At 42.0% G+C, this 27754-nt stretch overlaps 2 protein-coding genes and 1 long non-coding RNA gene across 3 annotated transcripts; 1 reads left to right on the forward strand and 2 right to left on the reverse strand.

Moving 5' to 3' along the window:
- Nucleotides 1–390: 390 nt before the first annotated feature.
- Nucleotides 391–6100, reverse strand: LOC113036588 (extracellular calcium-sensing receptor-like). Its single transcript, XM_026193001.1, has 11 exons — nucleotides 5901–6100; nucleotides 5333–5627; nucleotides 5075–5161; nucleotides 4572–4841; nucleotides 4176–4382; nucleotides 3817–4092; nucleotides 3210–3437; nucleotides 2990–3113; nucleotides 2010–2903; nucleotides 698–737; nucleotides 391–460 (listed from the first exon to the last, which is right to left on the reverse strand). The coding sequence occupies exons 1-11, from the start codon at nucleotides 6008–6010 to the stop codon at nucleotides 391–393; spliced, it is 2601 nt and encodes an 866-aa protein (XP_026048786.1). The 5' UTR covers nucleotides 6011–6100.
- Nucleotides 6101–7753: 1653 nt separating this feature from the next.
- LOC113036512 (uncharacterized) lies at nucleotides 7754–8983 on the forward strand. The gene is made up of 3 exons (XR_003274462.1): nucleotides 7754–7925; nucleotides 8001–8067; nucleotides 8592–8983. It is a non-coding gene; the product is annotated as an uncharacterized LOC113036512 (long non-coding RNA).
- A 10116-nt stretch (nucleotides 8984–19099) lies between these two features.
- Nucleotides 19100–23218, reverse strand: LOC113036692 (extracellular calcium-sensing receptor-like). Its single transcript, XM_026193128.1, has 9 exons — nucleotides 23031–23218; nucleotides 22458–22752; nucleotides 22209–22295; nucleotides 21707–21976; nucleotides 21292–21498; nucleotides 20929–21204; nucleotides 20317–20544; nucleotides 20098–20221; nucleotides 19100–20011 (listed from the first exon to the last, which is right to left on the reverse strand). The coding sequence occupies exons 1-9, from the start codon at nucleotides 23138–23140 to the stop codon at nucleotides 19101–19103; spliced, it is 2508 nt and encodes an 835-aa protein (XP_026048913.1). The 5' UTR covers nucleotides 23141–23218; the 3' UTR covers nucleotide 19100.
- Nucleotides 23219–27754: the final 4536 nt, after the last annotated feature.

Consider the following 27754-nt stretch of genomic DNA (forward strand, 5'->3'; position numbering starts at 1 on the left):
TTGCTTAATATTTGAGTAAACATGGTCCAAGGTGTTATTCCCTCTCGTAGGGCATTTCACATGTCGAACAAATTTAGGCACAGTTCTTAAGCATGCTTTGTTGAAATCCCCTGCAATGATACTCCCTCTGGATATTCCCATTTCTTTTTGGAGATTGTGTCGTGCAGGTAGGCAAGGGCTGAGCTAGCTTTAGCGTCTGGTGGTAAGTGGACTGCTGTTATTAGGACTGCAGGCAGTTCTCTGGGCAAGTAGAAGGGTCTGCACATGACAGACATTGCCTCTATGCCTGGGGAGCAGACTGTGGTGATGATCTTAGTGTTTGTGCACCAGTTGTTATGTGTGTAAATGCACAATCCTCCTCCTTGGCTTTTCCCCGCTGTAGTCTTTCTGTCACTGCGGTGCATTGTGTGACCTGATAGCTGCATCGAGGCGTCGGGGATTCCCTATCGTAGCCATGTCTCTGTGACAACCAGGACACAACAGTTGCGTAGAAGTTGCTGTGCTGTGAGAAGTAGGTTCAGTTCGTCTATTTTTTTGATGACCAACCGTGCGTTGGTCAGGAAGATGCTCGGGAGCTGTAGTTTGAAAGGCTGCTTCTTTATCGTAGCTAGCAGTCCCGTCCGGCACTCCTGCTTTTGTTTGCGTTCCTTCCGCCACATGCATTTCTTGGCAGACCCAATAAGAATCCACAGAGCACCGAATTTTCTCACTATCTCCAGGAGTATGTTGTGCATCCTCTGATAATCACTGGTAATGGGGATCTGGCTGTTGCATCGAATGTTGCATAATTCCAGATGGCGGTAGGTAAATTTGGCTTTACAGTAAGAAAAACAAAAGAAAAAGAAATGTGGAAAAAAGAAAAAGAAAAGCACCTAAGTGGAGAGCATAGAGCTGCTGCATCTGTGCGCGCCGCCATCTTGCACTACTCCCAGTTCTCAATGGGAGATAAACTCTGGATGACACGCTTCTTACAGTCTGTTTGGAGAGACCTTCTAGGTAACTGTTGGAGAGCCTTGTGTCTCTGGGAGCCTGGAATTGTCACTATAGTTAAGTATTGATTGTAGCACATTTTGAAATGGAAACCTGTATTTGTCATGATCCTGGGTCCTTTTGACCCAGCGTTTTGGGTTTTCTCTTCGTGATTTTGGTTATGTTCTTCCTCTGGTTAGTGTTTACTCTGTTCTGTGCCCGTATGTTCCTGTATCTAGTCCGCGTTTCTTAGTTTGTGTCCTTTCATGTGTAAGTTCCTGTTTTATTGTGAAGGTCTGTGTCTTATGTGAGTGTTTTCATTTTGCCTCCCTAGTCTCGTCATGTTAATCACTCCCAGCTGTGTTCCCACCTGTATGTAATCTCCCTGTGTTCTCTGAGTGTATTTAAGTTGTGTCTTCTGTCATAGTAATTGCTGGTTCGTCTGTGTTGTTTCCCCTCGGTCTCCCTGCGTCTCTCCGTATGTATTTCCCTGGACCTCCCTGCATCTTCGTTTCTGGTTTGTCTTATTAGTTTACCCAGTTTAGGTTTCTAGTTTCATGTTTTGCCACCCTTGCTGTTCGTATTGACCCACTATTATAAATAAACACTCACCTGCACCAGAACTGCCGCCCTTTTGCCCCGCAAACCGTGACAGTATTAGTTGTTTTCTTGAAATGATCAGCATGGTTTTGATCATGATCAGTTCAAGACAGACCAAATATGCAAAAATATATATTAGAACTGCTAAATGAATTCAAGTTGAAAGCGTAGTTTATTAAAAGAGTTTCAATTATATTTAATTTCCGTAATAGGTAAATTTTACAGTGCAGTGTAACAAAGTCAATGCTTCTCTTTGAAAAGTCTGGTTGTTTTGTATGTAAACTGCATTTTAAAAGAACAACAACAAAAAAACCGACTAAATAACTGTCTTTAATATTTAACATTTGTTCATTTTAATTGTTTATTTAATTTTCGGTCAATAGAGTGCAAATAATTTTTTTTTTTTGACTTGAACTGAAAATTTTATGACACAATCCCACGGCCCATAACAGCTTTCTTTGTGTTCATCTCTGGTCTCAACAGGATTATGTAACATTTGGGTCCAAACAGTGTGATCAAGAGTCCAAAACTTGAAGCAAGAATGGCAAATACCTCCACTGCATCTGCAAGATTTCCTGGTGAGCTGATATAAGCAGGAACAAAGGCCACCCACACAGCACAGAAGATCAGCATGCTGAATGTGATGAGCTTGGCCTCATTAAAACTATCAGGGAGATTCCTCACCAGGAATGCAATTAGAAAACTGAGGAAAGCCAGCATGCCAATATAGCCCAATAACACTGCAAAACCAACAGTGGACCCAACTGAACACTCATACACTATCTTGTCATTGTGGTATTGGGTGTTTTTATGTGGAGTTGGAGAGGAAGAGACAAGCCAGGTAGTGCAGATGGCTGCCTGAATAGATGTCAGAAATAGAACTGTTCCTCTCTGCTGCATAGCACCAAACCACTTCAGACTGGCTCCCCCTCCTGGCTTGGAGGCTTTGAACACAGCCAGAACAACCATGGTTTTTACCAGGATACATGAGACACACAGCACAAAGCTGATCCCAAATGCTGCGTGTCTGAGTTGGCATGTCCACATCCTGGGTCGTCCAATGAACAAAAGTGAACACAGGAAACACAACTTAAGTGACATTAATAGCTGGAAACTAAGTTCTGAATTGTTGGCACGTACTATAGGTGTTCTGCGATGGCAGATAAAGATCCCCAGAACAACAGCACATATAAATGTTCCCAGTAAGGAGATTGCTGTCAAACAAATACCCAAAGGGTCATGATAAGAGAGAAACTCTGTTTTCCTAAGAACACAGTGGTCACGCTGTGGGTTTGACCAAAAATCCTCTGGACAACTGGTGCACTCCAAGGAGTCTGACAAAGAAGGGTTGATGGTGAAATGCATACTATATTTCACAGAAATTAAATCAAATATGTCATACAGAAAAACAAAGACCTACTGCTCTTGTTAGTGATCTTTCCCTCAGAACAGGGGATGCAGTCAAAACAGCATTCAGGCTCTCTCTTCCTTCTCACCATGTGGGTACCAGGAGGACAACTCTCACTGCATACTGATCGAGGTGGCTATTGGACATAAAAAAATAAAGATTTATTGCCTGCTACAATTCTATATACTGTAAATGTCATAAAAGGTAGTTGTGAAATAAAAACATATCTAACCTGTTTGGATTCAAAGTTCCAGAAGATTTTGCCTTCATCAAGTGTGAGTTCTTCACCTTTTAAAGCTGTCCTTTTAACCTCACCCACTTTCTGAATTTTAGTGCTTCCATCAGGGAGCCACAACGCATTAATAACATCATAAATTGGTACCACATCACCATTCTCGTCAAATGACACTTGATCGCCAAATGGAGTGGTGAAGTTCACTCTTTCCATGTAATAAACAAGCTGTTTAAAAGGAATGTATAATAAGTAAATTACTTTTTGCTCAAAAAATAATTATAGAACCAATGATTTATTCATAGATGGAGTGTAAAATGATATCACATCTGCCATGGCTCCAGTAACTTTACAGTGCAAACAGTGGCAATTTTTCAGTTCAGTAATCAAATATAATATTATATCTATGGTGCCTACATATATAAAGTCATTTTTATCTAAGTCTCAATCAACCAAGGCACATTACTAATAATCCTGTATAAAAGTTAATGACCTCCATGACTTAAATGACTACTTTTGCTCACAAGTATGGCAAATCCCTTTTCAGAAATTCTGAAAGCATGCAAAAACAATGTGTTCAAAGGTGGAGTGCACAATGATAACACACCTGCCATGGCTCCAGTGACTGCAAAGAGGCACAGCTGTTCCCACTGAAAGGCCCTCTTCCTGGCTTGCACCGCAGCATGTCATCAAGGGAATATGCCAGTGCATAAACAGCTTTGTACACATTATACTCAGTTCGTAGGTTGGAAATGTCCAAGTACTCATTGTCCACATTTCCTAGATCTTCCTGTCCAGTGCATTGTGCACCTCCACCTTCCAGCCAGCCTGCTGGAGCTGGAGCAAATCTGCACTGAAATGTAAATTCCCAAAACTGATTCACCTGAAATATTTTGAAAAATGTTTATTACACATTATGAAAATATATAATTGTTGTGACACACAGTAAAAATGTTCAAGTCTCACCAAGCTATTTCCGTAGCTACTGTTGTGATGTAGATCAGGATGTATTTGCAACAGAAAATCCCTGAGCCCTGGTATCTCTCCTTGACGAATGGTGATACCAAGTATACCACCCAGGTATGGCATAAAGTGAGGTGTTTGGAGCACAACAGATTCTGTCAAGGCCACGCTGGCTATCCACTGTAGACCTGTCACATTTTGCCTTACTACCTGTGAATTAAATTAGACCAAATCTATGAAGTAATATTGAACCTCCAACTTCTTTACTGAAACAGTTTCTGAATTATTACATTTTTGTACTCATTTCTGTACTGACAATGATACGTAATACGTGTTTTACACAATATAATTATGAAGACCTCTGTAACTACTAATCATCAAAGTGTTTTAAAGTGAAACCTCATCTATAAGGTGTATTATGCGACTAGGATGTTCAAAGACAATGACAACTCGAGCTGTAGAGGTCTTCATCACATCAACAATCCTCCTGAGTTCATCTGTGTCTTTGTCCCAGGGCAAAACCTCAGTGTAGGCCAGGCAACCTTCACCAGACACACTCAGCTCAGACTGAAAGAATCTGGCTGCATGAAGTCCATAATCATCATCAGTGACGAGCAGACCTGCCCAAGTCCAGCCAAAATGCTTTAGAATCTGGATCATTGCACGTACCTAAGTGAATACAGATTAAAGTGTAAGTGCATTGAAAAGAAAAGAAAAACTTTAAATATAATTGCAATTTAGCTTTATTCTTTGACACAATACAGAAACAAAAAAGAGCACAATTCTCAAAACTAAGTATATTATTATTTCTAATATTTTCATATCTTTCTTTGTTCTTCTTTTACACAGATATTGAAACATACTTTTGCGTTTCCATTTTAATTTTGATGACAAATTTTCACCTGGAAAGCATCACTTGGGATCGTTCTAAAGAAGGATGGATACTTTTGACGGTCACTCAGGCAGGAACATGTGGCATAATAACTCACCTGTGAAAGACACAGACTGTATATTCAGGAGCTATCCATGTAGAGATATCTTAACTTTGTCATCATGACTGCATTATTAGTATTAGTTTTGTTTTCATAAAATGGTTTTACATTTTTAATTAAATCAAATTAATCCAAGAAAACTGTTACATGGTCAAGCAGAAAACTTACCATAGGTACTCTGTACAAGCCTAAGACGTTGGAGATTGCAATAGAATTTGTAGAGGTCGAATCACCCACAACCCCTATGACTGGAGGATTTCCAACACATGTATCATCTACTACAATTTGATCCTCTTGACCACTGGCTAATGACAATGCTCCACGGAATCCAATTCCAAGTTCAAGGCAGTTATCATAAAGAGTGTATCCCAGAGTCACATTTGGTAGCAGGTTTGAGTTTCTGTTGATCTCATCAATAGCAAACGCCATGGTCTGTGCGGACTTAAATCCTAGGACATACACACTAAGACAAGAACATTTTAATTACTAATATATATAATACAACACAGGTTTTAAATTACAAGTAAACGAGTGCCTTTTGAAAAAGTTGCAAAAGTAGAAATATTATAAACAATTAAGGATACTGAATAACAATTAAAGACATATATTAAGAAAAAAATGAAAAAGAAGACGCATTGTTTAGTTGTTTCAGATACAAAATACATATTTATACTGGCACTAAGTTTGACAGTTTTTTTATTCTATTTTTTTCCTGCTTTTTCACTGTCCTTGTTACCCATGGCAAGTAGGCTGTTGTGGCTGCGAGGTAAAAGACAGATCAGGAACACTTGAAAAGAAATGGACTTGAAACAGTCCACCCAGAACCACATCTCCAGTTTTGTGCATCTCATTTAGATGAAACTGTCCCTGCAGCTGACAGGACAAAGAAAACTGAGGAGTGGATAGAATAGAAAAAACATAGGAACACAGCAAAACAACCACGACTAAATTGTTTCGCAAAGATGAGCACATGACAGCTTTCTGAATTGTTGAGATCAGTTATTAGGTTTTATTCTTTGCCATTCCCTTTTATTGACTTACTGTGTTGTTTAATCTTGCATCAGGGAAGAAGGCGGAGTATACTTTTCATTTGAGATTGCTTTGTATCCAGGCAAACTCAGGAAACACTCTGGGAGTAAATTAGTCATCAGTAATAACTCACTGAAGAATTGTCAGAGTAACAGGTGTTTCTGTGTGGGGCGACTGTGGCTCAGGGGGTTGGGAAGCGCATCTGTAACCGGAAGGTCGCTGGTTCAATCCCTGGGCTCTCTGTCCTGGTCGTTGTGTCCTTGAGCAAGACACTTTACCCTACCGCCTACTGGTGTTGGCCAGAGGGGCCGATGGCGCGATACGGCAGCCTCGTTTCTGTCAGTCTGCCCCAGGGCAGCTGTAGCTACAAATGTAGCTTGCCTCCACCAGTGTGTAAATGTGAGAGTGAATGAATAGTGGTATTGTAAAGCGCTTTGGGTGCCTTGAAAAGCGTTATATAAATCCAATCCATTATTATATCAAGTGTCACAAAAGAAAAATAGCAAAAATAACATAACATTATTCATGTACAGTAAAGTTAACGTGGAATGTACAACAGCATCATATTAAAAACTCCAGTCCATATTTGATTTAAAAGAGAGGGACAAAAAATTACTTATTTGATCACTACCCAGAGTTCATGGCCACAGTTGAATAGTTGTAATCTAAATTGACCTGTAAATTAAAAACCTAGCTCAGACTGTACAGTGCCTGTATCATTGCTCATGTTTCCCAAATCCGTCAGTGAATCTCATGCTCCACTTTCCCCAAACTCGTGAACAAGACCCTAAGACATTTAAATCCCTTCAATTGGGTTAGTAATTTGTCTCAGATGGAGTTGGCATTCCGCCTTTTCCGGCTGAGAACTATGGTCTCTGACTTGGGGGTGCTGATTTTCACACTTGGCTGCAAACCACTCCAATGCAAGTTGGAAGTCACCACCTGATTAAGCAAACAATTTCTCTCACCAGCCATGGCAGGTGCGCCATCCGTAATAATAATATTATTAATATTAATAATAATAGTGACTTTATTCCATGGTAGTTTTATGTCATCTACAGCGGAACAAACAGCAGCAAATGTTCCTCTTTTTTGGTCCTTAAGGCTCTGGAGTTCAAGTAGCTCTTCACTCATCTTCATTTTATTGTCCACTCTTCCAAAAACAATCAGTAATTGAGCGTTGTCAGATGCATCTGTGCTTTTGTCGCAAGCTATCGAAAAAAAGTCAAAATCCACTCCTTTTGCATCCAACTGTTAACTCTTAATATTAGATGAAACTTCTTCAGTTCTTTGTACCACAGTGTTACGAGCAGTGTTGGGCAAGTTACTTTGAAAAAGTAATTAATTATAGTTACTAGTTACTTCTTCAAAAAAGTAAGTGAGTTAGTAACTGAGTTAAAAGATTCTAAAAGTAATTAATTACTTGAAAAGTAACTCTTGCATTACTTTAAAAAAAATGTTTAACCCTCTGGGTTCCAGGGTATAATTGGCCATTTTAGACTACTTTTGATGGTTCCTCTACATTTCACCTTTAAATACTATTTACTTTGCCTTTGTAACCCCTATAGACATGGTTACTAGTATTTTCTTGTTTTTACCTGGTATTATTATTTCCGACACCCCTTGAACACACTTTGATTTTCCGTAGTTCAGTGAATGCAACAAAAGCACGTTGCTGCATTAAGCTAGGCAAAACGGAGCAAGACACCGAGAGCAAATAACAAGCTACACAGTGAGTCTTTTGGTATAAAATAAGTGTTATAAAGTATTTTCAACAGTCTCTAACTTAAAGTTATGTACTTTTCAGAGGCCTTTATGTGTTTTACTCTCGACCAAAACCAGGCAGAGCGTGTATTTGTTTCTTGGGAATTCCGGTGAGTTACTAGAGATGATAAGTTAGCAGGAAAACTTATGCTAATTTTACATGTGGTAAACACTGCAACAGTGCGAATTCCGTATTGTCTAAAAAAAGCTAAAACCAGTCGGAGTACTTGAATCGTGTGTGAAATGGAATGTCGTATTTTATTTTATTGTCTATTTGATTGGGCATCTTCACAAATGTGCAAAACTAATGCAGGATGCACTTCTCTTTTAGCCATAAATGTTGTCCAGTGCCTTTTCTGCACTTTGTCATTTCAGTTATAGGTTAATACATGTAAATAAGTTATTTAAAACTAGTTACGTTACAAACATTTCATGATGTGATTACATATGCCTTAAAAAGGGGTATTTAAATACAATTGATTGTAATGCTGTAAAGCAATACAAATGGAATTCATAGAGACAGAACAATGTTAAAACGACAGTGTACTTGATTTTGAAAACTTTATGAGATCTCATTTTATTTAGAAAAACTGTTAAGAACTATTTTGTTTATTGCTCTGTACTGTATGTGCAGACTGGTTTTTTGTGATCCTGGATCTGAAGTGGTTCTGGATATGGATGGCGAGCCAGACCCTGTGAAAACTCTTGGCGAATCCAAAAGCAGTGTGGCCAGCTGTTCTGGATGCAGGAGTAGAGCTACAGTCTGAATTACTTCGAATCGCAGGATTTCAGATAAGCAAGAACAAAAAACTGCTTACTTGATACGGATTGTTTCTCTGGGAAACTATTGAACTCCCAATATCCTGCTCATCAGGAGTCAGGTCTAAAGAGACTACTTATTTTATTTTATTTTGTTGTTATTTTCAAAAGAGCGCTCTTCTCTGTTGATCTTCTGTTAATTTTCTATGCTGTTTACATTGGATTATTGCACCACTGTAACATTGTAATAAATCTGCCGGCTGTTCAACACTCAGTTCTCTCAAATTTATTTTACTCCTCTCGAATCTAGTCTATAAGTTTAACCCTACTATACTAAGCAGGTGTTACACCTTGTTTGGTATCATCCTTTTCAGCACAACCTCACATTTCTGAATTTACAGTTATGTTTTGATTTTGACATACTGTATTAACACAATTAATCTAAAATCAAAGAAAACACATAAAGTCTGAGTAGAAAAAGTTGTATTTTTTACTGTAACAACTACAAACATGTTTATTGAATCATATTTCATATCTTTAAATGCAAGTATAAATTGTCAATTTTAAAACCATATGCACAAGTTTTGCAAAGAACTCCTCCTCCTCCTCCTCCTCGCGCTAACGCCCTGGCTTCGAGCATGGGGAGCGCGAGCGCTTTGCCCAGTCGCTCGAACGCGTTGTAGGCCGCGACGTCGACCACCTGCAGGTCTTTCTCCTGTAGCTGTACGTGCTCACGACCTTGTCCAGGTTGTCGACGCCTCCCTTGGTGCGGTTGTAATGCAGCACCAAGGGCGGTTTTGCACTGCCGCCGCTGCTTCTGCTGCTGTTGCTGCTGCTGCTGCTGATGCGGCGGCTAGGCTGGGGCCGGAGTGGTGGTGGTGTTGGTAGCGAGTAGCTGTGGTGAGGAGCAGCACGTTCTTGTTCTTCTTGGCCACGTAGGAGAGGATGATCATGTCGGGCCCTCTTCCTCCTCCTCCTCGTCCCACGGAGCCACCAAGTACTACGGATTCGACGGAGCCCACGGCCCTGCCCTTGACACAGCGCAGCTCTCTGGGGATCTCGGGTCTGTTTGATCGCAGAGTGCCCAGCACGTGGTGTGGCCTCTTTCGCGATGGAGCCTGTCGGCAAGCTCGCGCGAGGTGAAAAAGTTGTCGCATGTGACGTTGCGTCCCGGCGTCAATCCCTCGGTGAGGTCCACGACCACTCAAGTGGACAGGTGCTTTTCGGGAGGGCCGCGCTTGTCTGGCTTGCCGGGCTTGCCGGTGTAGACTTGCATCTTCCACGTGTAGCTGGAACACGCATCGCATGCCACCCATATCTTGATCCCGTACCTGGCTGGTTTGCTGGGCATGTACTGTCTGAACAGACACCTTCCTGATGGCGAGGGAGAGAGAGACGTGAGTTTGAAAGAGAACACACTTGCAAGCATGGAAGATAAAGTCACGTAAAAGCACAAACGCAGAATCCAACAATGACAATACCAGACGAGAGGGCGAGGGAGAGTGGGAGAGAGAGGGAGAGAGACGTGAGTTTGAGAGAGAACACACGTGCAAGCGTGGAAGATAAGGTCACGTAAAAGCACAAATGCAGAACCCGACAACGACAATAGCAGAAAGCTAGTGTTGTCGTCGTTCCTGCTCCTCTTCCTCCTCTCATCCGCACGCAACACACACACACCACGTACCTCTGAACGGCACCAGTCTCTCGTCGACGGTGACCTCCGGTCCCGGGCGGTACATGGCGGGCAACCTCGCGCACCTCCTCTTCCTCCTCTCATCCGCACGCAACACACGCACCACATACACAAACGCAGAACCAAACAACGACAATACCAGACGAGAGGGCGAGGGAGAGAGGGAGAGAGACGTGAGTTTGACAGAGAATACACGTGCAAGCGTAGAAGATAAGTAGGGTTGCCAACTCCCTGAAAAATAAATAAGGGACACCTCGTGGCCAGGGCCGGGCAACCCAGTTGTCTTCACCCTTCCCAGTGTGGTAGCTCTTTTTTTGTGTGTGAAATTATTTTTTTAACCATTTGACTTGAAGTTGATTTAAGCAGATGCATATTCTTTGTGATATGAACACATGGGAAACAAATGATCATTTAGCCATTTATTTTTAGCTCAAAATGAAAACATTAACACAGTAAAACAGGTCTCTTTCTTAACCCTTTACAGCCGATCGGAGTGGGCACGCTCCATTTTGCGTAACTATTTTTAAATCCCGGTAGCTCTGCAACCACGTAAGCTAGCGCAATAATTTTTTTTGCATATGAAACCGGAGGAGTTGTACTTACATCTTATGCCATCAGCTTGTCCTAGGTCACAGTTTCCTTCCACATATAGCTTTGCAAAAACTGCATAAAAATCACTTGCAGCAACAAAAACATGATATTCCAGAAACACGCTTCGCCGATCCATCAGCTGTTTGTAACACTTCCTACGTCCATCAGCGCGAACTATCACATGACCGCATGACCTGCCCGAAACCGGAAGTGACGTCATTTTGCGGAAATTTAGTTTTTTTACGATCGGGGCCTTATGAGCCTATACTTGTGTTTTAAAAAGTTATGTTTGAATTTATGACTTTCTGTGTCGTTTCTGGGATGCTTAGGACTCATATTGCACTGCTGGAAATAGTTTATTTTGATGCATATGCTGTTATTTTGCAAATTTGCACTATAATATTTATTTTCGTTTTTCCTGCAGTGTATAAAAATTGGTGTATTTCAAAAATAAAACTATGAAGACACTCAAAATAAATTTCCTGTGGTGGGAAACTAGTTTGTGCAACTTTTTTGTATTTACAGTTTTGAGGGATGAGCCTCTTAAATTTCTCTAACTAGAAATATATGTTAAAAAAAACAAAAACGATTTTCAATTTTTTTTTGTAGTTTATTGCACTTTTTTGCAATTTATGTAATTACTATGCACCTAATGCAGACATATTATTAAAGTTTGGGCTATAATGGTTGTATTGATGTATAGCAACTTGAAATGCTCCCAAAAATGGCTCCACAGCATGTAAAAATATAATATAAGCTCTGGCGGACTTGGTTCTATGGTAGGTCTTAAAGGGTTAAACAGAAGCCTGTCATGCTTAACTTTTGAGAATATAAGTAAATCTTTCTTTAAAAGAACTCTGTCCTGCTTAACTTAAAATTATATAAATTAATAGAAAACAATAGAAAGAAAAATATTCTTGTAACTGTGCACATATAGTGCATTTAGTACAATTGGCTTCAGTTGAGGTATTATTTCAGCTTTTCTAATGCTAATCAGCTGCTCCTGTTTGTAAACCCGCTTGTTCCCATGATTACGCATCTTAACTCATCATCATTATTCATCTATGTATTACTTTTATGTATTAGTCATCTATATGTTGTAATCATCTATCCTTGCAGTTGTTTATTACACAAAATAAGTTATATTATCACACTTCTGGCCACATAGCGCTGATATTCACTGCACATGCCCATATTAACTTTTTCCAGCCAGGTGTTTTCCTTTTCCCATTCCTCCCTGTGCTTTTGCAGCCTATTTTTCTTTCTCTGAGCGAACAAACGTTGCTGCTCTAACGCTGGGCTCACACTGTGCGATTTTAGGCCCATTTTGAGACGATTTCTGAGTCGTGCGACCGATTTGGTGATCAGACCGATTTTGGCCTTCATCGTGCATCGTGTAGTATACGTGGGGTAACGAGAAGCGATTAACACCTCACGACCAGCTCCCGATCATCAATCGCTCATGAGGGTGTCACCGCAGCCGCTCACACTGCGCATGCGCAGAACGTAAACGTCGGTGAAAAAGACGGAGCAGCACGGCTGTGCAGCGTGTGATCTGGACACAAGCCATGGAGGCACAACTTGTAGAACTTTGGAAAGCTCATCCGAGCCTTTTCGATGTGGCATCACAAAATTATCACGACCACAACAACCGTGAAAACAGTTGGATTTACACTGCTGCTCAATCACAGCTGCCTGATCAATGTTTTTCATTAGCAATTTAGCAAAGTTGATGGTGGTGGTGTGTCTGTGTGAGTGAAAGACAGAGAGGGAGAGAGCGACAGATTTTCTGTTATAACCTTCATTTTATGGACGCACAGTGTGAGCTCTCAGGTCGCATCAGAGCATCGGGCGGTATAGTGTGAGACCCTGCATCGTGACCTACCAACTTCTAACCCCTGCGAGTCAATCGTGCAGTTTGAAAATCGCACAGTGTCTGCCCAGCTTTAGGTGTACTGTCATCCGAGACATGCACCGCAGTGTCGGCGTTTGTTTCCCTGTTGGCCATGCTTCTTGTTGTGGTCATCTGTTGTCTTCCGGTATTTTCTCTGTAAGCGACCTTTCCTCGACCAATGAGATAATCTGAATTGTCATACTCGAATTGTCATAAGTGTGCTGTCAGCTCATTGGTCACAAAGCAGGAGAGGGGCTGGGAATTATGTTTTCAAACAAAGCGTTAATTCCATTAACATTTATAGACTACTTTTGATTCTCACTGTATTACGGGACAAAGTGCGTCCCTTATTAGCTCAATACGGGACGTGTACTTTTGTTTCGAAATACGGGACGATTCCGTATTTTAAGGGACGGTTGGCAACCCTAAAGATAAGGTCACGTAAAAGCACAAATGCAGAACCCGACAACGACAATAGCAGAAAGCTAGTGTTGTCGTTGTTCCTGCTCCTCTTCCTCCTCTCATCCGCACGCAACACACACACACCACGTACCTCTGAACGGCACCAGTCTCTCGTCGACGGTGACCTCCGGTCCCGGGCGGTACATGGCGGGCAACCTCGCGCACCACTCGTCCCACATGGCTTTGATGGGGGCCAGTTTGTCGTAGCTATCGCCGCCGCCGCCGCCTAACCTGGCTCGTCTGGTCGGCATCGTGGCTCTGAACACGGACCTGCCGCTCTCGGCGTCCCACAGGCTCTCGCAGGCCTCTGCCCGGGACCTGTACACGCCGGCGAGCACGAGCAGCCCAACGTAGGCTCGGAACTCGACGTGGCCCATGGGTTTCAAGTAGGCCATGAACGAGGAGGCCTCGTCTCGCGCCGCAGCCACGGCTTCTTCGGTGGGGCATCGTCCTCGCAGGTCGAGGTCATTGTTGTCGTCGCCGTTGTCGTCGTCGTTGTCGTCGTCGCCGTTGTCGTCGTCGCCGTTGTCGTCGTCGCCGTTGTCGTCTTCTTCCTCCTCTTTGTCGTCTTCTTCGTCGTCTTCTTCTTCTTCATAGTCTTTGTCTTCATAGTCTTTGTCTTCTTCTTCATTGTCATCATCGTCATAATCGTCGGCTACATCTGTGTCGCGAGTTTCACCGACATCGCCATGCCCGCGATCGCGCCCAAGATCATCAACGCCACCTGAAGCACGGCCGGCGTCCTCTCGCCAAAGCTCCGAAACCCCCCGCCCGCAGTTGACGTCTTCTTCGTCTTCCTTGTCTTCTTTGTCTGCTGCTTCTTCTTCTTCTGTGTCTTCGTCTTCTTCTCTGCCTTTTGGCTCGCCTTGTGAGCCATCAGCCTGGCATAATTGCAACCGAATTTCTTGGCCGTGCTCGCGTAGGCCGCGCACACCGCCCGGGAACCCATGGTCCGCTACCTCGTCGTTTTCGCTCTCCTGCTTCTCCGAGCAGCGCTCCTCCTCTGCGAGCGTTCGGGCTGTCGAGTCGTTATCCTCCTCGGCCTCTTCCTCTTCTTCCTCCTCTTCCTCCGAGTTCTCCTGTTGTTGTTGCTGCTGTTGCTGCTGCTGCTGCTCTTGGTCTTCTTCGACCCCTAGCCCTCAATAGCGAAACGTGGCCGGTCGCAACAACGGAGCGACCGTAGCCCACCCCGCGTACGCCAAATGCGCTGGTGATGGTGAGCGGGAGGAGGACGACGACGATGACACCGCCGGCGAAAGCGGCGGACCGGCGAAAGTGGACCGGCGAAAGCGGTCCACTAAGGTCGGTGTACCGACCTTAGTGCTCTTTGGCTCCCACGGTCTAGTGCGTGACATTGTCTTCTTTGTCTTCTTCTTTCTCGTGGCACCTTGTTGTTGTTGTTGTACAGCACGCACCCGGACACCGCCTCTGTAACCAAACCCCAACACGCTTAGTACCCGCCATCCACGCTCTTATCATCTCACCGCGCAACACGCTGTGCTTTCGCCGGGGTGTTTCTCACCCCCCCCCCCCCCCCCCCCCTCTCCCTCCCATCCCCTCGGGGGATTTCGCGACCCCCGCCTTTCCCTACTCCCTCTCTCTCTCTCTCTCTCTCTCTCCCTTCCATCCCCTCGGGGGATCTCGCAACCCCAACCTCCTCCCTCCCTCCGTGGGGGACCCGCATCCCCCGACCCCACCGCTCTCCCCCTGGCGGGTGCATCAGGGTTAAGGTGTTCTTTATGGAGGGTGTCAATTATGTTTTTTTTCCCCACAACTGTCAGGACAGCAGTCATGTCCATCCTGTGAGTCCTCCTGAAATAGAAAGACGATTTAGAGTCTCAGGAACCCTTTGCAGATGATTTGAATTAATTAACTCATAGTAGAGTGGCACTTTAAGTCTAAAATATTTAACCTTTTCACAATATTCTGGTTTTGAAGTTGGGTTTTTCTTAAGTTCCAAATCATAATCATCATAATTACTAAATGGGCTAAAAATGTCTAGTTTGGCATATAATGAGTATTTAATATCGGTTTTACTTTTTAAGTTGAATTACTGAAATAAGAATAAGAATAATAATGATGGATTGCATTTATATAGCGCTTTTCGAGGCCCTCAAAGTGCTTTACAATTACACTATTCATTCACTCTCACATTCACACACTGGTGGAGGCAGATACAGTTGTAGCCACAGCTGCCCTGGGGCAGACTGACAATAAATCAACTTTTGCACAACATTCAAATTTGTTACACCTTTAAATATCAGGCAAAATGAAATGTTATATTTACCTTCCTTTTCGATATATGGACCACCAGGACTCAATTCGCTGGTTATTCGTTGATGAACCAAACATGTGACTGGACTCTCCGTTGAAGTGGTCATCATGATGGTGACGTAGTGCGCACTGAACTGCAGTCATAATGCCGTTTTCTGTCCCACAGTCAGTTCTCAGTCTCATCGGTACAACACCAAGGCTCCCAACACATGACAATTAATAGTAAGCTATGACCACTGGATTATTATTGGTTGGTCCACATTCTAGCCACAAAACCTTGCGTGAAAATCCATCAATGCACCCTGAAATGGCCAAACCGAATGGTTTGAGCTTGTCATAACCATCAGCATGCCACATGTAGTTGGGTCGCAGCGAATGATAGGTTCTCCTAATGAATCTTCTGCGTGTTCTCATCTGGCATCCATGAGGATTAAGCTCCCGGAGTATTTTCATCACATCATCCCTCTTCACTTTAAGATGATGCTTTTGTTTAAGTACCTGCCACATTGTTCGATACCCAAACAATCGCCCAGGTCCTTGAAGCTCCGCTCTGATTGCGTTAATGATCGTTGTTCTGGAGAAAATGTTTTCTTCGGTAAAGTCCAGCATTATTGAGTTTACTTTTAAGACTCCTTAAACTCATCTTTACACCATGCAAACTTAACATCATGTCCACGATTACACTATATGAGTGACCTTCGTTGAAATATTTAATGCAGTACTGTAGGTTGTCTGACCCTTCTGCCTGGTCTGTGTCCCGCAAAAGCTCCAGAGACCGTCCACAGGAAGCACAAAAAGGGGTGAAGAGGCTGAAGCTAACGCCACAAAACGGGCAAAACATTTTCCGGTTCTCTATGTAGTGCAGCGAGCACTGTCAGGGTAATACGGAAGCGCTGTGAAGGGTGAGTTTCTCGACGTTTTGTTGACATCCCGAATCCCTATTTTCAAAACAATCCTTTTCCGTCAAAGATTTTTAATTTGTTGCATTTTTTAAATTTGTTGTGGATTTTTAATTTGTTGCGGATTTTTAATTTGTTGCGGATTTTTAATTTGTTGCGTTTTTTTTAGTTGTTGCAGTTTTTTAATTTGCTGTGGATTTTTAATTTGTTGCGTTTTTTTAATTTGTTGTGGCTTTTTAATTTGTTGCGGTTTTTTAATTTGTTGCAGATTTTTAATTTCTTGTGCTTTGCACTTCCCAGCCACCGTACTATCAGCCCAAATAGCAAAGAGAAATTAAAAATGCATGCCGTGAAAGAGTTTGGGTCTTAGGAGGTTAATAGCTTAATTTTAAAGGGGAGTGTCAAAAAGTCAATGCTTCCCTGGCGGGTCGCGGAGTGTGGGAGTGCCTACTGGGGTCAGCGGGGGAGCTGGCCCCAGGGAGGGGTTACCTGCCCCTCCCTTCCTTCCCTCCCCATCTCCAGCTGCCTCCCTCTTCCCGCTCCACCACAACCACCCACACATGCAGGGCCTTGGAGTAGGGGTATGTCACCAGGGTGCTGAGGAGGCTACCCCCCCCCTGTCCCCTTCTGGCTGCCTCTGCCTGAATTTTATCCCACAACTTAGACATTCACATTATTCACACTCTCATTACACATACATATAGGATCTTGGGGGTGGGCACAATCACGGAGTCCAAATTACCATCAGGCTGTACACCTCACCCCTGGTGTCGTTGCCCACCTCTCAATTTTAAATACACTTAGACATTGAGGGCTATCAGGAGGGACTATGCGCTTACATGCTGCCCCTTGGCAGGTAGCTCCATGCCCTCCTGGGTTTTAATTGCACCTTAGAACACACATGCATCAACACTACAATGAGTGGGTGGAGGGAGGTTTGGAGTCTTCTCCCACCCCCATTCTCTGCGGCCTGCTGGAGCGGGAGGGCTAGGTGGAGTTGGCCGTCCGACTGCGGTCTGGAGTGTGGGGCCTCCCTGCTGCTACGGAGTCGGGGTGGTCTGCCTCTCCCCACCGCAGGGAAAAGGGTAACACCACCTGGGTCTGGGTGCAGTTCCCCCCTCCAGGGGCAAGGGTACCTAGACCCGGTTTGTAGAGTATGCTTGGGGAGCGTGATCGTGTGTACAGCGTCTCTTTATGTCTGTCTCCACGTTGGTTGAGTGTGGAGTGAGTGCATATGAGAGCATGAGGGTGGGAATGGATGTTTGTGTCTGTGTGTGCCTGTATGTCTGTGTCTATATGTCAGGCTGGGTGTCAGGCGCCACCTCTCTGGGGACATCTTAGGCCCTCCAAGGTTTGGAGGCCTATCTCCACCTACCACCACTTCCCCTGCCGGTGGCGGACTCCCTCAGGTGTCGGTGCGTTGGTGGTTCTTTGTGTCTGGGGGTGGGCGTCCAGGTACACACCGGCTCACTCCTTGGCGGCCGCTTATCGGGGCCTGGAGCCTGGGGCTCGCTCGGGCCCCTTCGGGGGTGGGGTGCCCCCGGCCTCTCGGCCTGGGGCTCGGTCACTCAGGCACAGCTGGCGGCCGGCGGAGCTCACGGGCGCGTCACTGCAACTCCCCCTGGCTTCTGCTCCGCGGCTGCTGAGTGAACCCTCATCTGGGACTCTCCTCAGCTCTTACTGGAACAGTGGCGCGGCTGCCCCTCTGTTGGTCTTCCTTGGTCTATTGTGTTCTGGGGGCCTCTGGATGTCTGGAGTTTTGATCTCCTCCATACCTGCTTCACACCCTGGAGGACGGGGCTGTGGCCCCCCCACACTCCCTAGTAGATCGTTACATGGAGAAACCTTTGGAATACAAGCGCGCTGATCCACACAGGTATGCACACGGGTGTTCACTGCTCGTAGACCCAAATTACACCTTTCTTGGCTGCTACTTCGAAGCACATCTGTCCTGCGTGCTGCACAACAACATTGAATATTTAGTATTTACTGCTGTTTACACTTAGCTAGATTAATGCGATGGTGTTGTGTTTAGTATGTTGCTTTGGTTTTTTTTTGTCTTTTTTTGCTTGTTTTCTATTCTTCTCCCAACAGGTGATCCAGGAGATTTTTATTTTTTTTCTCCCCCCCTTTCTCACTGTCCCTCTCCCCTTCTGTTTTTCCTTTCCTTCCTCTTTCTTTCTCCCTTTCCTATCTCTCACTCATGTCTGTCCCTTCTGTAACATCTGAAAATAAAATATAATAAATAATAAAAACAAAGATCGACCAAATGGACCAATACGGCAATGCCACGATGATCCATTTGGCAAAGTAAATCCATTGGGTATCCTTGTTGGTCTTCAGACAACAATTCTGATGGCTAAAGAACCAAATGGGACAAAAAAGTCAATGCTTCTCTTTGAAAAGTGTGGTTGTTTTGTATGTAAACTGCATTTTAAAAGAACAGCAACCAAAAGACGACTAAATAACCGTCTTTAATATTTAGCATTTGTTAATTGTATTTTTTTTATTTAATTTTTGGCCTAAACTGTGCAAAAAAAATAATAATCCGTTTGACATAAACTGACAATTTTATGACACAATACCACGACCCATAACAGCTTTCTTTGTGTTCATCTCTGGTCTCAACAGGATTATGTAACATTTGGGTCCAAACAGTGTGATCAAGAGTCCAAAACTTGAAGCAAGAATGGCAAACACCTCCACTGCATCTGCAAGATTTCCTGGTGAGCTGATATAAGCAGGAACAAAGGCCACCCACACAGCACAGAAGATCAGCATGCTGAATGTGATGAGCTTGGCCTCATTAAAACTATCAGGGAGATTCCTCACCAGGAATGCAATTAGAAAACTGAGGAAAGCCAGCACACCAATATAGCCCAATAACACTGCAAAACCAACAGTTGACCCAACTGTACACTCATATACTATCTTGTCATTGTGGTATTGGGTGTTTTTATGTGGAGTTGGAGAGGAAGAGACAAGCCAGGTAGTGCAGATGGCTGCCTGAATAGATGTCAGAAACAGAACTGTTCCTCTCTGCTGCATTGCACCAAACCACTTCAGACTGGCTCCCCCTCCTGGCTTGGAGGCTTTGAACACAGCCAGAACAACCATGGTTTTTACCAGGATGCATGAGACACACAGCACAAAGCTGATGCCAAATGCTGCATGCCTGAGTTGACACGTCCACATCGTGGGTCGTCCAATGAACAAAAGTGAACACAGGAAACACAACTTAAGTGACAACAATAGCTGGAAACTAAGTTCTGAATTGTTGGCACGTACTATAGGTGTTGTGCGATGGTAGATAAAGATCCCCAGAACAACAACACATATAAATGTTCCCAGTAAGGAGGTTGTTGTCAAACAAATACCCAAAGGGTCATGATAGGAGAGAAACTCTGTCTTCTTAGGAACACAGTAATCACGCTGTGGGTTTGACCAAAAATCCTCTGGACAACTGGTGCACTCCAAGGAGTCTGACAAAGAGGGGTTGATGGTGAAATGCATCCTATATTTCACAGAAATTAAATCAATTATGTCATACAGAAAAACAAAGACCTACTGCTCTTGTTAGTGATTTTTCCCTCAGAACAAGGGATGCAGTCAAAACAGCATTCAGGCTCTCTCTTCCTTCTCACCATGTGGGTACCAGGAGGACAACTCTCACTGCATACTGATCGAGGTGGCTATTGGACATAAAAAATAAATATTTATTGCCTACTACAATTCTATATACTGTAAATGTCATAAAAGGTACTTGTCAAATAAAAACATATCTAACCTGTTTGGATTCAAAGTTCCAGAAGATTTTGCCTCCATCAAGTATGAGTTCTTCACCTTTTAAAGCTGTCCTTTTAACCTCACCCACTTTCTGAATTTTAGTACTTCCATCAGGGAGCCACAACGCATTAATAACATCATAAATTGGTACCACATCACCATTCTCGTCAAATGATACTTGATCGCCAAATGGAGTGGTGAAGTTCACTCTTTCCATGTAATAAACAAGCTGTTTAAAAGGAATGTATAATAAGTAAATTACTTTTTGCTCCAAAAATAATTATAGAACGAATGATTTATTCATAGATGGAGTGTAAAATGATATCACATCTGCCATGGCTCCAGTAACTTTACAGTGCAAACAGTGGCAATTTTTCAGTTCAGTAATCAAATATAATATTATATCTATGGTACCTACATATATAAAGCCATTTATATCTAAGTCTCAATCAACCAAGGCACATTACTAATAATCCTGTATAGAAGTTAATGACCTCCATGACTTAAATAACTTAACTACTTTTGCTCACAAGTATGGCAAATCCCTTTTCAGAAATTCTGAAAGCATGTAAAAACAATGCGTTCAAAGGTGGAGTGTACAATGATAACACACCTGCCAAGGCTCCAGTGACTGCAAAGAGGCACAGCTGTTCCCACTGAAAGGCCCTCTTCCTGGCTTGCACCGCAGCATGTCATCAAGGGAATATGCCAGTGCATAAACAGCTTTGTACACATTATACTCAGGCCTCAGGTTGGAAATGTCCAAGTACTCATTGTCCACATTTCCTAGATCTTCCTGTCCAGTGCATTGTGCACCTCCACCTTCCAGCCAGCCTGCTGGAGCTGGAGCAAATCTGCACTGAAATGTGAATTCCCAAAACTGATTCACCTGAAATATTTTGGAAAATATTTGTTACACATTATAAAAATATATAATTGTTGTGACACACACAGAGTAAAAGTGTTTAAGTCTCACCAAGCTATTTCCGTAGCTACTGTTGTGATGTAGATCAGGACATATTTGCAACAGGAATTCCCTGAGCCCTGGTATTTCTCCTTGACGAATAGTGATACCAAGTGTACCACCCAGGTATGGCATAAAGTGAGGTGTTTGAAGCACAGCAGATTCTGTCCAGGCCTCGCTGGCTATCCACTGTAGACCTGTCACATTTTGCCTTACTACCTGTGAATTAAATTAGACCAAATCTATGAAGTAATATTGAACCTCCAACTTCTTTACTGAAACAGTTTTTGATCTTTAAAATTAATTCTGAATTATTACATTTTTGTACTCATTTCTGTACTGACAATGATACGTAATACGTGTTTTACACAATATAATTATGAAGACCTCTGTAACTACTAATCATTAAAGTGTTTTAAAGCGAAACCTCATCCATAAGGTGCATCATGCGACTAGGATGTTCAAAGACAATGACAACTCGAGCTGTAGAGGTCTTCATCACATCAACAATCCTCCCGAGTTCTTCTGTGTCTTTGTCCCAGGGCAAAACCTCAGTGTAGGCCAGGCAACCTTCACCAGACACACTCAGCTCAGACTGAAAGGATCTGGCTGCATGAAGCCCATAATCATCATCAGTGACGAGCAGACCTGCCCAAGTCCAGCCAAAATGCTTTAGAATCTGGATCATTGCACGTACCTAAGTGAATACAGATTAAAATGCAAGTGCATTAAAAAGAAGAAAATTTTTTAAATATAATTGCAATTTAGCTTTATTCTTTGACACAATACAGAAACGAAATAGAGCATAATTCTCAAAACTAAGTATATCATTATTTCTAATATTTTCATATCTTTCTTTGTTCTTCTTTTACACAGATATTGAAACATACTTTTGTGTTTCCATTTTAATTGTGATGACAAATTTTCACCTGGAAAGCATCACTTGGGATCGTTCTAAAGAAGGATGGATACTTTTGACGGTCACTCAGGCAGGAACATGTGGCATAATAACTCACCTGTGAAAGACACAGACTGTATATTCGGGAGCTATCCATGTAGAGATATCTTAATTTTGTCATCATGACTGCATTATTTTTTATTTCATAAAATGGTTTTACATTTTCAATGAAATCAACGCAATCCAAGAAAACTGTTACATGGTCAAGCAGAAAACTTACCATAGGTACTCTGTACAAGCCTAAGACGTTGGAGATTGCAATAGAATTTGTAGAGGACGGATCACCCACAACCCCTATGACTGGAGGATTTCCAACACATGTATCATCTACTACAATTTGATCCTCTTGACCACTGGCTAATGACAATGCTCCACGGAATCCAATTCCAAGTTCAAGGCAGCTATCATACAGAGTGTATCCCAGAGTCACATTTGGTAGCAGGTTTGAGTTTCTGTTGATCTCATCAATAGCAAACGCCATGGTCTGTGCGGACTTAAAACCTAGGACATACATACTAAGGCAAGAAAAATGTAATTACTAACATATATATAATACAACACAGGTTTTAAATTATAAGTAAACGAGTGCCTTTTGAAAATGTTGCAAAAGTAGAAATATTATACGCAATCAGGGAAACTGAATAACAATTAAAGACATATGTCAAAGGAAAAAAAATGAAAAAGAAGACGCATTGTGTAGTTATTTCAGATACAAAATACATATTTATACTGGCACTAAGTTTGACAGTTTTCTTATTCTATTTTTTTCCTGCTTTTTCCCTGTCTTTGTTACCCATGGCAAGTAGGCTGTTGTGGCTGCGAGGTAAAAGACAGATCAGGAACACTTGAAAAGAAATGGACTTGAAACAGTCCACCCAGAACCACATCTCCAGTTTTGTGCATCTCATTTAGATGAAACTGTCCCTGCAGCTGACAGGACAAAGAAAACTGAGGAGTGGATAGAATAGAAAAAACATAGGAACACAGCAAAACAACCACGACTAAATTGTTTCGCAAAGATGAGCACATGACAGCTTTCTGAATTGTTGAGATCAGTCATTAGGTTTTATTGTTTGCCATTCCCTTTTATTGACTTGCTGTGTTGTTTAATCTTGCACACCACCCATCAGGGAAGAAGGCGGAGTATACTTTTCATTTGAGATTGCTTTGTATCCAGGCAAACTCAGGGAACACTCTGTGAGTAAATTAGTCATCAGTAATAACTCACTGAAGAATTGTCAGAGTAGCAGGTGTTTCTGTGTGCATATCAAGTGACACAAAAGAAGAATAGCAAAAATGACATAACATTATTCATGTACAGTAAAGTTAATGTGGAATGTACAACAACATCAAATTAAAGAGTTTCAGTCCATATTTGATTTGAAAGAGAGGGACAACAAATTACTTATTTGATCACTACCCAGAGTTCGTGGCCACAGTTGAATAGTTGTAATCTAAATTGACCTGTAAATTAAAAACTTAGCTCAGACTGTACAGTGCCTGTATCATTGCACATGTTTCCCAAATCCGTCAGTGAATCTCATTCTCCACTTTCCCCAAACTCGTGAACAAGACCCTAAGACATTTAAATCCCTTCGATTGGGGTAGTAATTTGTCCCAGATGGAGTTGGCATTCCACCTTTTCCGGCTGAGAACTATGGTCTCTGACTTGGGGGTGCTGATTTTCACACTTGGCTGCAAACCACTCCAATGCAAGTTGGAAGTCACCACCTGATTAAGCAAACAGTAACACATCATCTGCAAAAAGTAAAGATGAAATCCTGAGGCCATCATAGTGGAGAACATCCACCAGCCTGGACAGACCAAGATATTCTGTCAACGCTTGCCCACTTTCTCAAACATCCTTGAGATAAAGACTTATCCAGTTCGACAGCCTGGATGAAAACCTCATTGCTCCTCCTGAATCAGAGGTTCAGCTAACAGATAGACCCTCCAGTATGCTGGTACAGACTTTCCCAGTGTCATGATCCCTCAGCTTAGTTTCATCCACACATGAAGCAAAAGGCCTATAATCCAGCCTTTGTGGGTGTAATTTAACACAGTCCCATGACAGAGTTTAATGCAGGGGTGTCCAAACTTTTTGCAAAGAGGGCCAGATTTGGGAAGGTGAGAATGTGTGGGGGCCAACCATTCAGCCTGAAATATTTTGAATCATTAACATTAAATGCAAATGAATGACCTTATATTTCTTTCCTTTTTTCACACACAAATTTTATTATAATTTTTTTATTATGAATTATTTATTATTAAATGTTTTTACCAAAATAATGTATTCGAAAAACACAAAATGAAGAAAAATTAAACATCTAAATTCAAAACATGTGAACAGGAAAAAAACATTAAGAGTTAACTTTTTCAAAAGTGCAAAACATTGTGGGCCATATAAATCTGTACATCACTCGTTCTTTAGTTGTCTTGTTTTGTTTTATTGACCATCATTTTGACCACTTTTTTTTACCATCACGGGTTTTTTTTTTTTTACTTTGTTACAGACTAGGGTTGTTAATCCATTTCTCTCACCAGCCTATGGCAGGTGCGCCATCCGTAATAATACCAGTGACTTTATTCCATGGTAGTTTCATGTCATCTACAGCGGAACAAACAGCAGCAAATAAATCTGTTCCTCTTTTTTGGTCCTTAAGGCTCTGAAGGTCAAGTAGCCTCATTGTTCCGACACACAACACAAAACTATCCACAATACTACACACTAACTACACAAGACAACACATTAACTACACACTCCAAAGATGCTAAATGTCACAAATCTCTCACATCTCAAAACTCGCTCTCTTTTTTTCTGCTGTCTCTCTCTCTCTCTCTTGCCGTCACTCCTAAAACTTCCCCCTCTTCCTAAACGACCAAATGTCATGTTGCCATATCATTTTTTGATTGGTCGACATGGTGCGTTTTTCCACCAATACGAACAGGCTGTTTTTTGTTTTATTTTTTACATTTTTTGGTCATAAGCAGAGCGTGCTTGCCAGCACTGTCCTTAGACATTAAACGTGGCGAAACTATTCAGGAAAAAACTCCGCATATGTATTGTTTATCATGACTGTGATTTTATGTGGCCTATCAGCACAATTTAAAAGCTGGTATATATTACCTAGTTGTTTTTTAATCTTAAAGTGGTCATGTGATTGGCTTACCATGACTACTTTATTCTTCCTCAGTCAAACAACAACACTCATGCGATTGTTTTGCCCCCTTAGCTCCAGATGTTGTGCCAAAAAGTGATCATCTGCTAGAAAATGATTGCTGTCCACAGCTACATCTGTGCAACTGATGGTGCAGTAAGCTGAAGACAGCTTCAACCGACTGTTTGTTGAAAAATAGTAACGTGACTGCACCGCGTTTTCTTGTTAGTAACGGCAACGGTGTTGTAATAATAGGAATAGTAATTAGTTAGATTACTCGTTACTGAAAAAAGTAACGCCGTTACTTGTTACGCCGTTATTCCCATCACCGGTTACGAGCCAGGCAAACATTGGCAAACTCTTGCTTCTTCTCAGGACAAATTGTCTCCACCATTTTCATCACTAAGTCTTTAATGAATTCACCCTCGGAAAAAGGTTTGCAATGCTTGGCAATCAGCTTGCCTTTGCGCCATTTTCATGTAACTCATGGGCACTTGTAGAAAAAGTGCTGTGTTAAAACAGCTTCGAGTTGCTTCAATTTTTTACCATGTTCTTTCCCAGTTAGCTTGTCGTAGTTAGCATGTTTCGTTTGCTACTGCCTCTTAATATTGAATTCCTTGAAAACAGCCACAGTATCTTGGCAGATTTTTTAACTTTGCTCTGCTCATTGCTGACATGCAGGACTGGAACTTGGAGGAAGTCTTGGGACGTTTCTACCTCCTCAAAAGGATTTCATCCTGTATGGCTAGAAGAATTCATCTACAGCTGATGTGTTCCCTCTATCCTCGACTATAACCTCATCAAAACTGGAAGTAGCATTAGCAAAAGGTTTTTAGAATTTTTACTTTTTTCAAAATGTTTAATTTTAAAATAATTTGATTATACAGTTGCTATTACCTGATTGAGCTTTTTGCTTGTCCCTGATAAATTGAATATAATTGAGTATTAAAATACAGTTATTTGAGGTTCTTATCTGCTATTCTACCCTTTAACCCTTTAAGACCTACCATAGAACCAAGAACCAGAGCTTACTTTATACTTTTACATGCTGTAGTTCCATTTTTGGGAGCATTTCAAGTTGCTATACATCAATACAACTGTTATAGCCCATATTTTAATAATATGTATGCATTAAGTCCATAGTAACTACAAAAATTGCAAAAAACTGCAGTAAACTAAAAAAAAAATTTGAAAATCGTTTTTGTTTGTTTTTTTTTTTATATATATTTCTACCTGGAGAAATTTAAGAGGTTTATTCCTCAAAACTGTAAATACAAAAAAGTTGCACAAAATAGTTTACAACAACAGGAAATTTATTTTAAGTGTCTTCATAGTTTTATTTTTGAAATACACCAATTTTTATATATTGCAGGAAAAACGAAAATAAATATTATAATGCAAATTTGCAAAAAAAAACAAGCATATGCATCAAAATAAACTATTTCCAGCAGTGCAATATGAGTCCTAAGCATCCCAGAAACAACACAGAAAGTCATAAAGTCAAACATAACTTTTAACTCATTCACTGCCATTGACGTCTATAGCCGTCAATTGCAGTGAATGAGTCAATGGGTTTAACTCATTCACTGCCAATGGCTGGCAGTGAATGAGTTAAAAACACCAGTATAGGCTCATAAGGCCTTGATGGTAAAAAACCAAATTTCCGCAAAATGACGTCACTTCCGGTTTTGGGCAAGACATGGCGGACATGCGATAGTTCGCGCTGATGGACGTAGGAAGTGTTACAAACGGCTGATCAGATCGGCAAAGCGTGTTTCTGGAATATTATGTTTTTATTGCTGCAAGTGCTTTTTATGCAGTTTTTACAAAGCTATATGTGGAAGGAAACCGTGACCTAGGACAAGCTGATGGCATAAGATGTAAGTACAACTCCTCTGGTTTCATATGCAAAACAAAATTATTGCGCTAGCTTACGTGGTTGCAGTGCTACCGGGATTTAAAAATAGTTACACAAAACAGAGCGTGCCCGCTCCGACCGGCTTTAAAGGGTTAATGTTGAATTCTCTCACAGCTGCTTTATTCCCATATTGTTGCAGTATATTAATGACTAAAGTGGATTATTTCAGTTGTTCTCCTGACTGAAGTTTGGTCCATTTACAGCATCCTGCCATGCGATTGCATTTGTTCTCCCAATAATTTTTATAGAGTGGAAAAAAGTTAGCGTTCATCCTCCAGCTTCACTGTTTATGTTATGCTAACATAGTTGTGTTGCTATCAATCACGTAGCACATCCTTATATACCAGCTAACCCAACTTCAGTAACCCTAAAAAAGTCACTGCTGTTTAGTTTTCTGTATTCATTTATGTTGGAAGTGATAGCAGAGTTGTACGTTTTAAT

Source organism: Astatotilapia calliptera, chromosome 14, assembly GCF_900246225.1.
Source record: "Astatotilapia calliptera chromosome 14, fAstCal1.2, whole genome shotgun sequence".
NCBI classification, from domain to species: Eukaryota; Metazoa; Chordata; class Actinopteri; order Cichliformes; family Cichlidae; genus Astatotilapia; species Astatotilapia calliptera.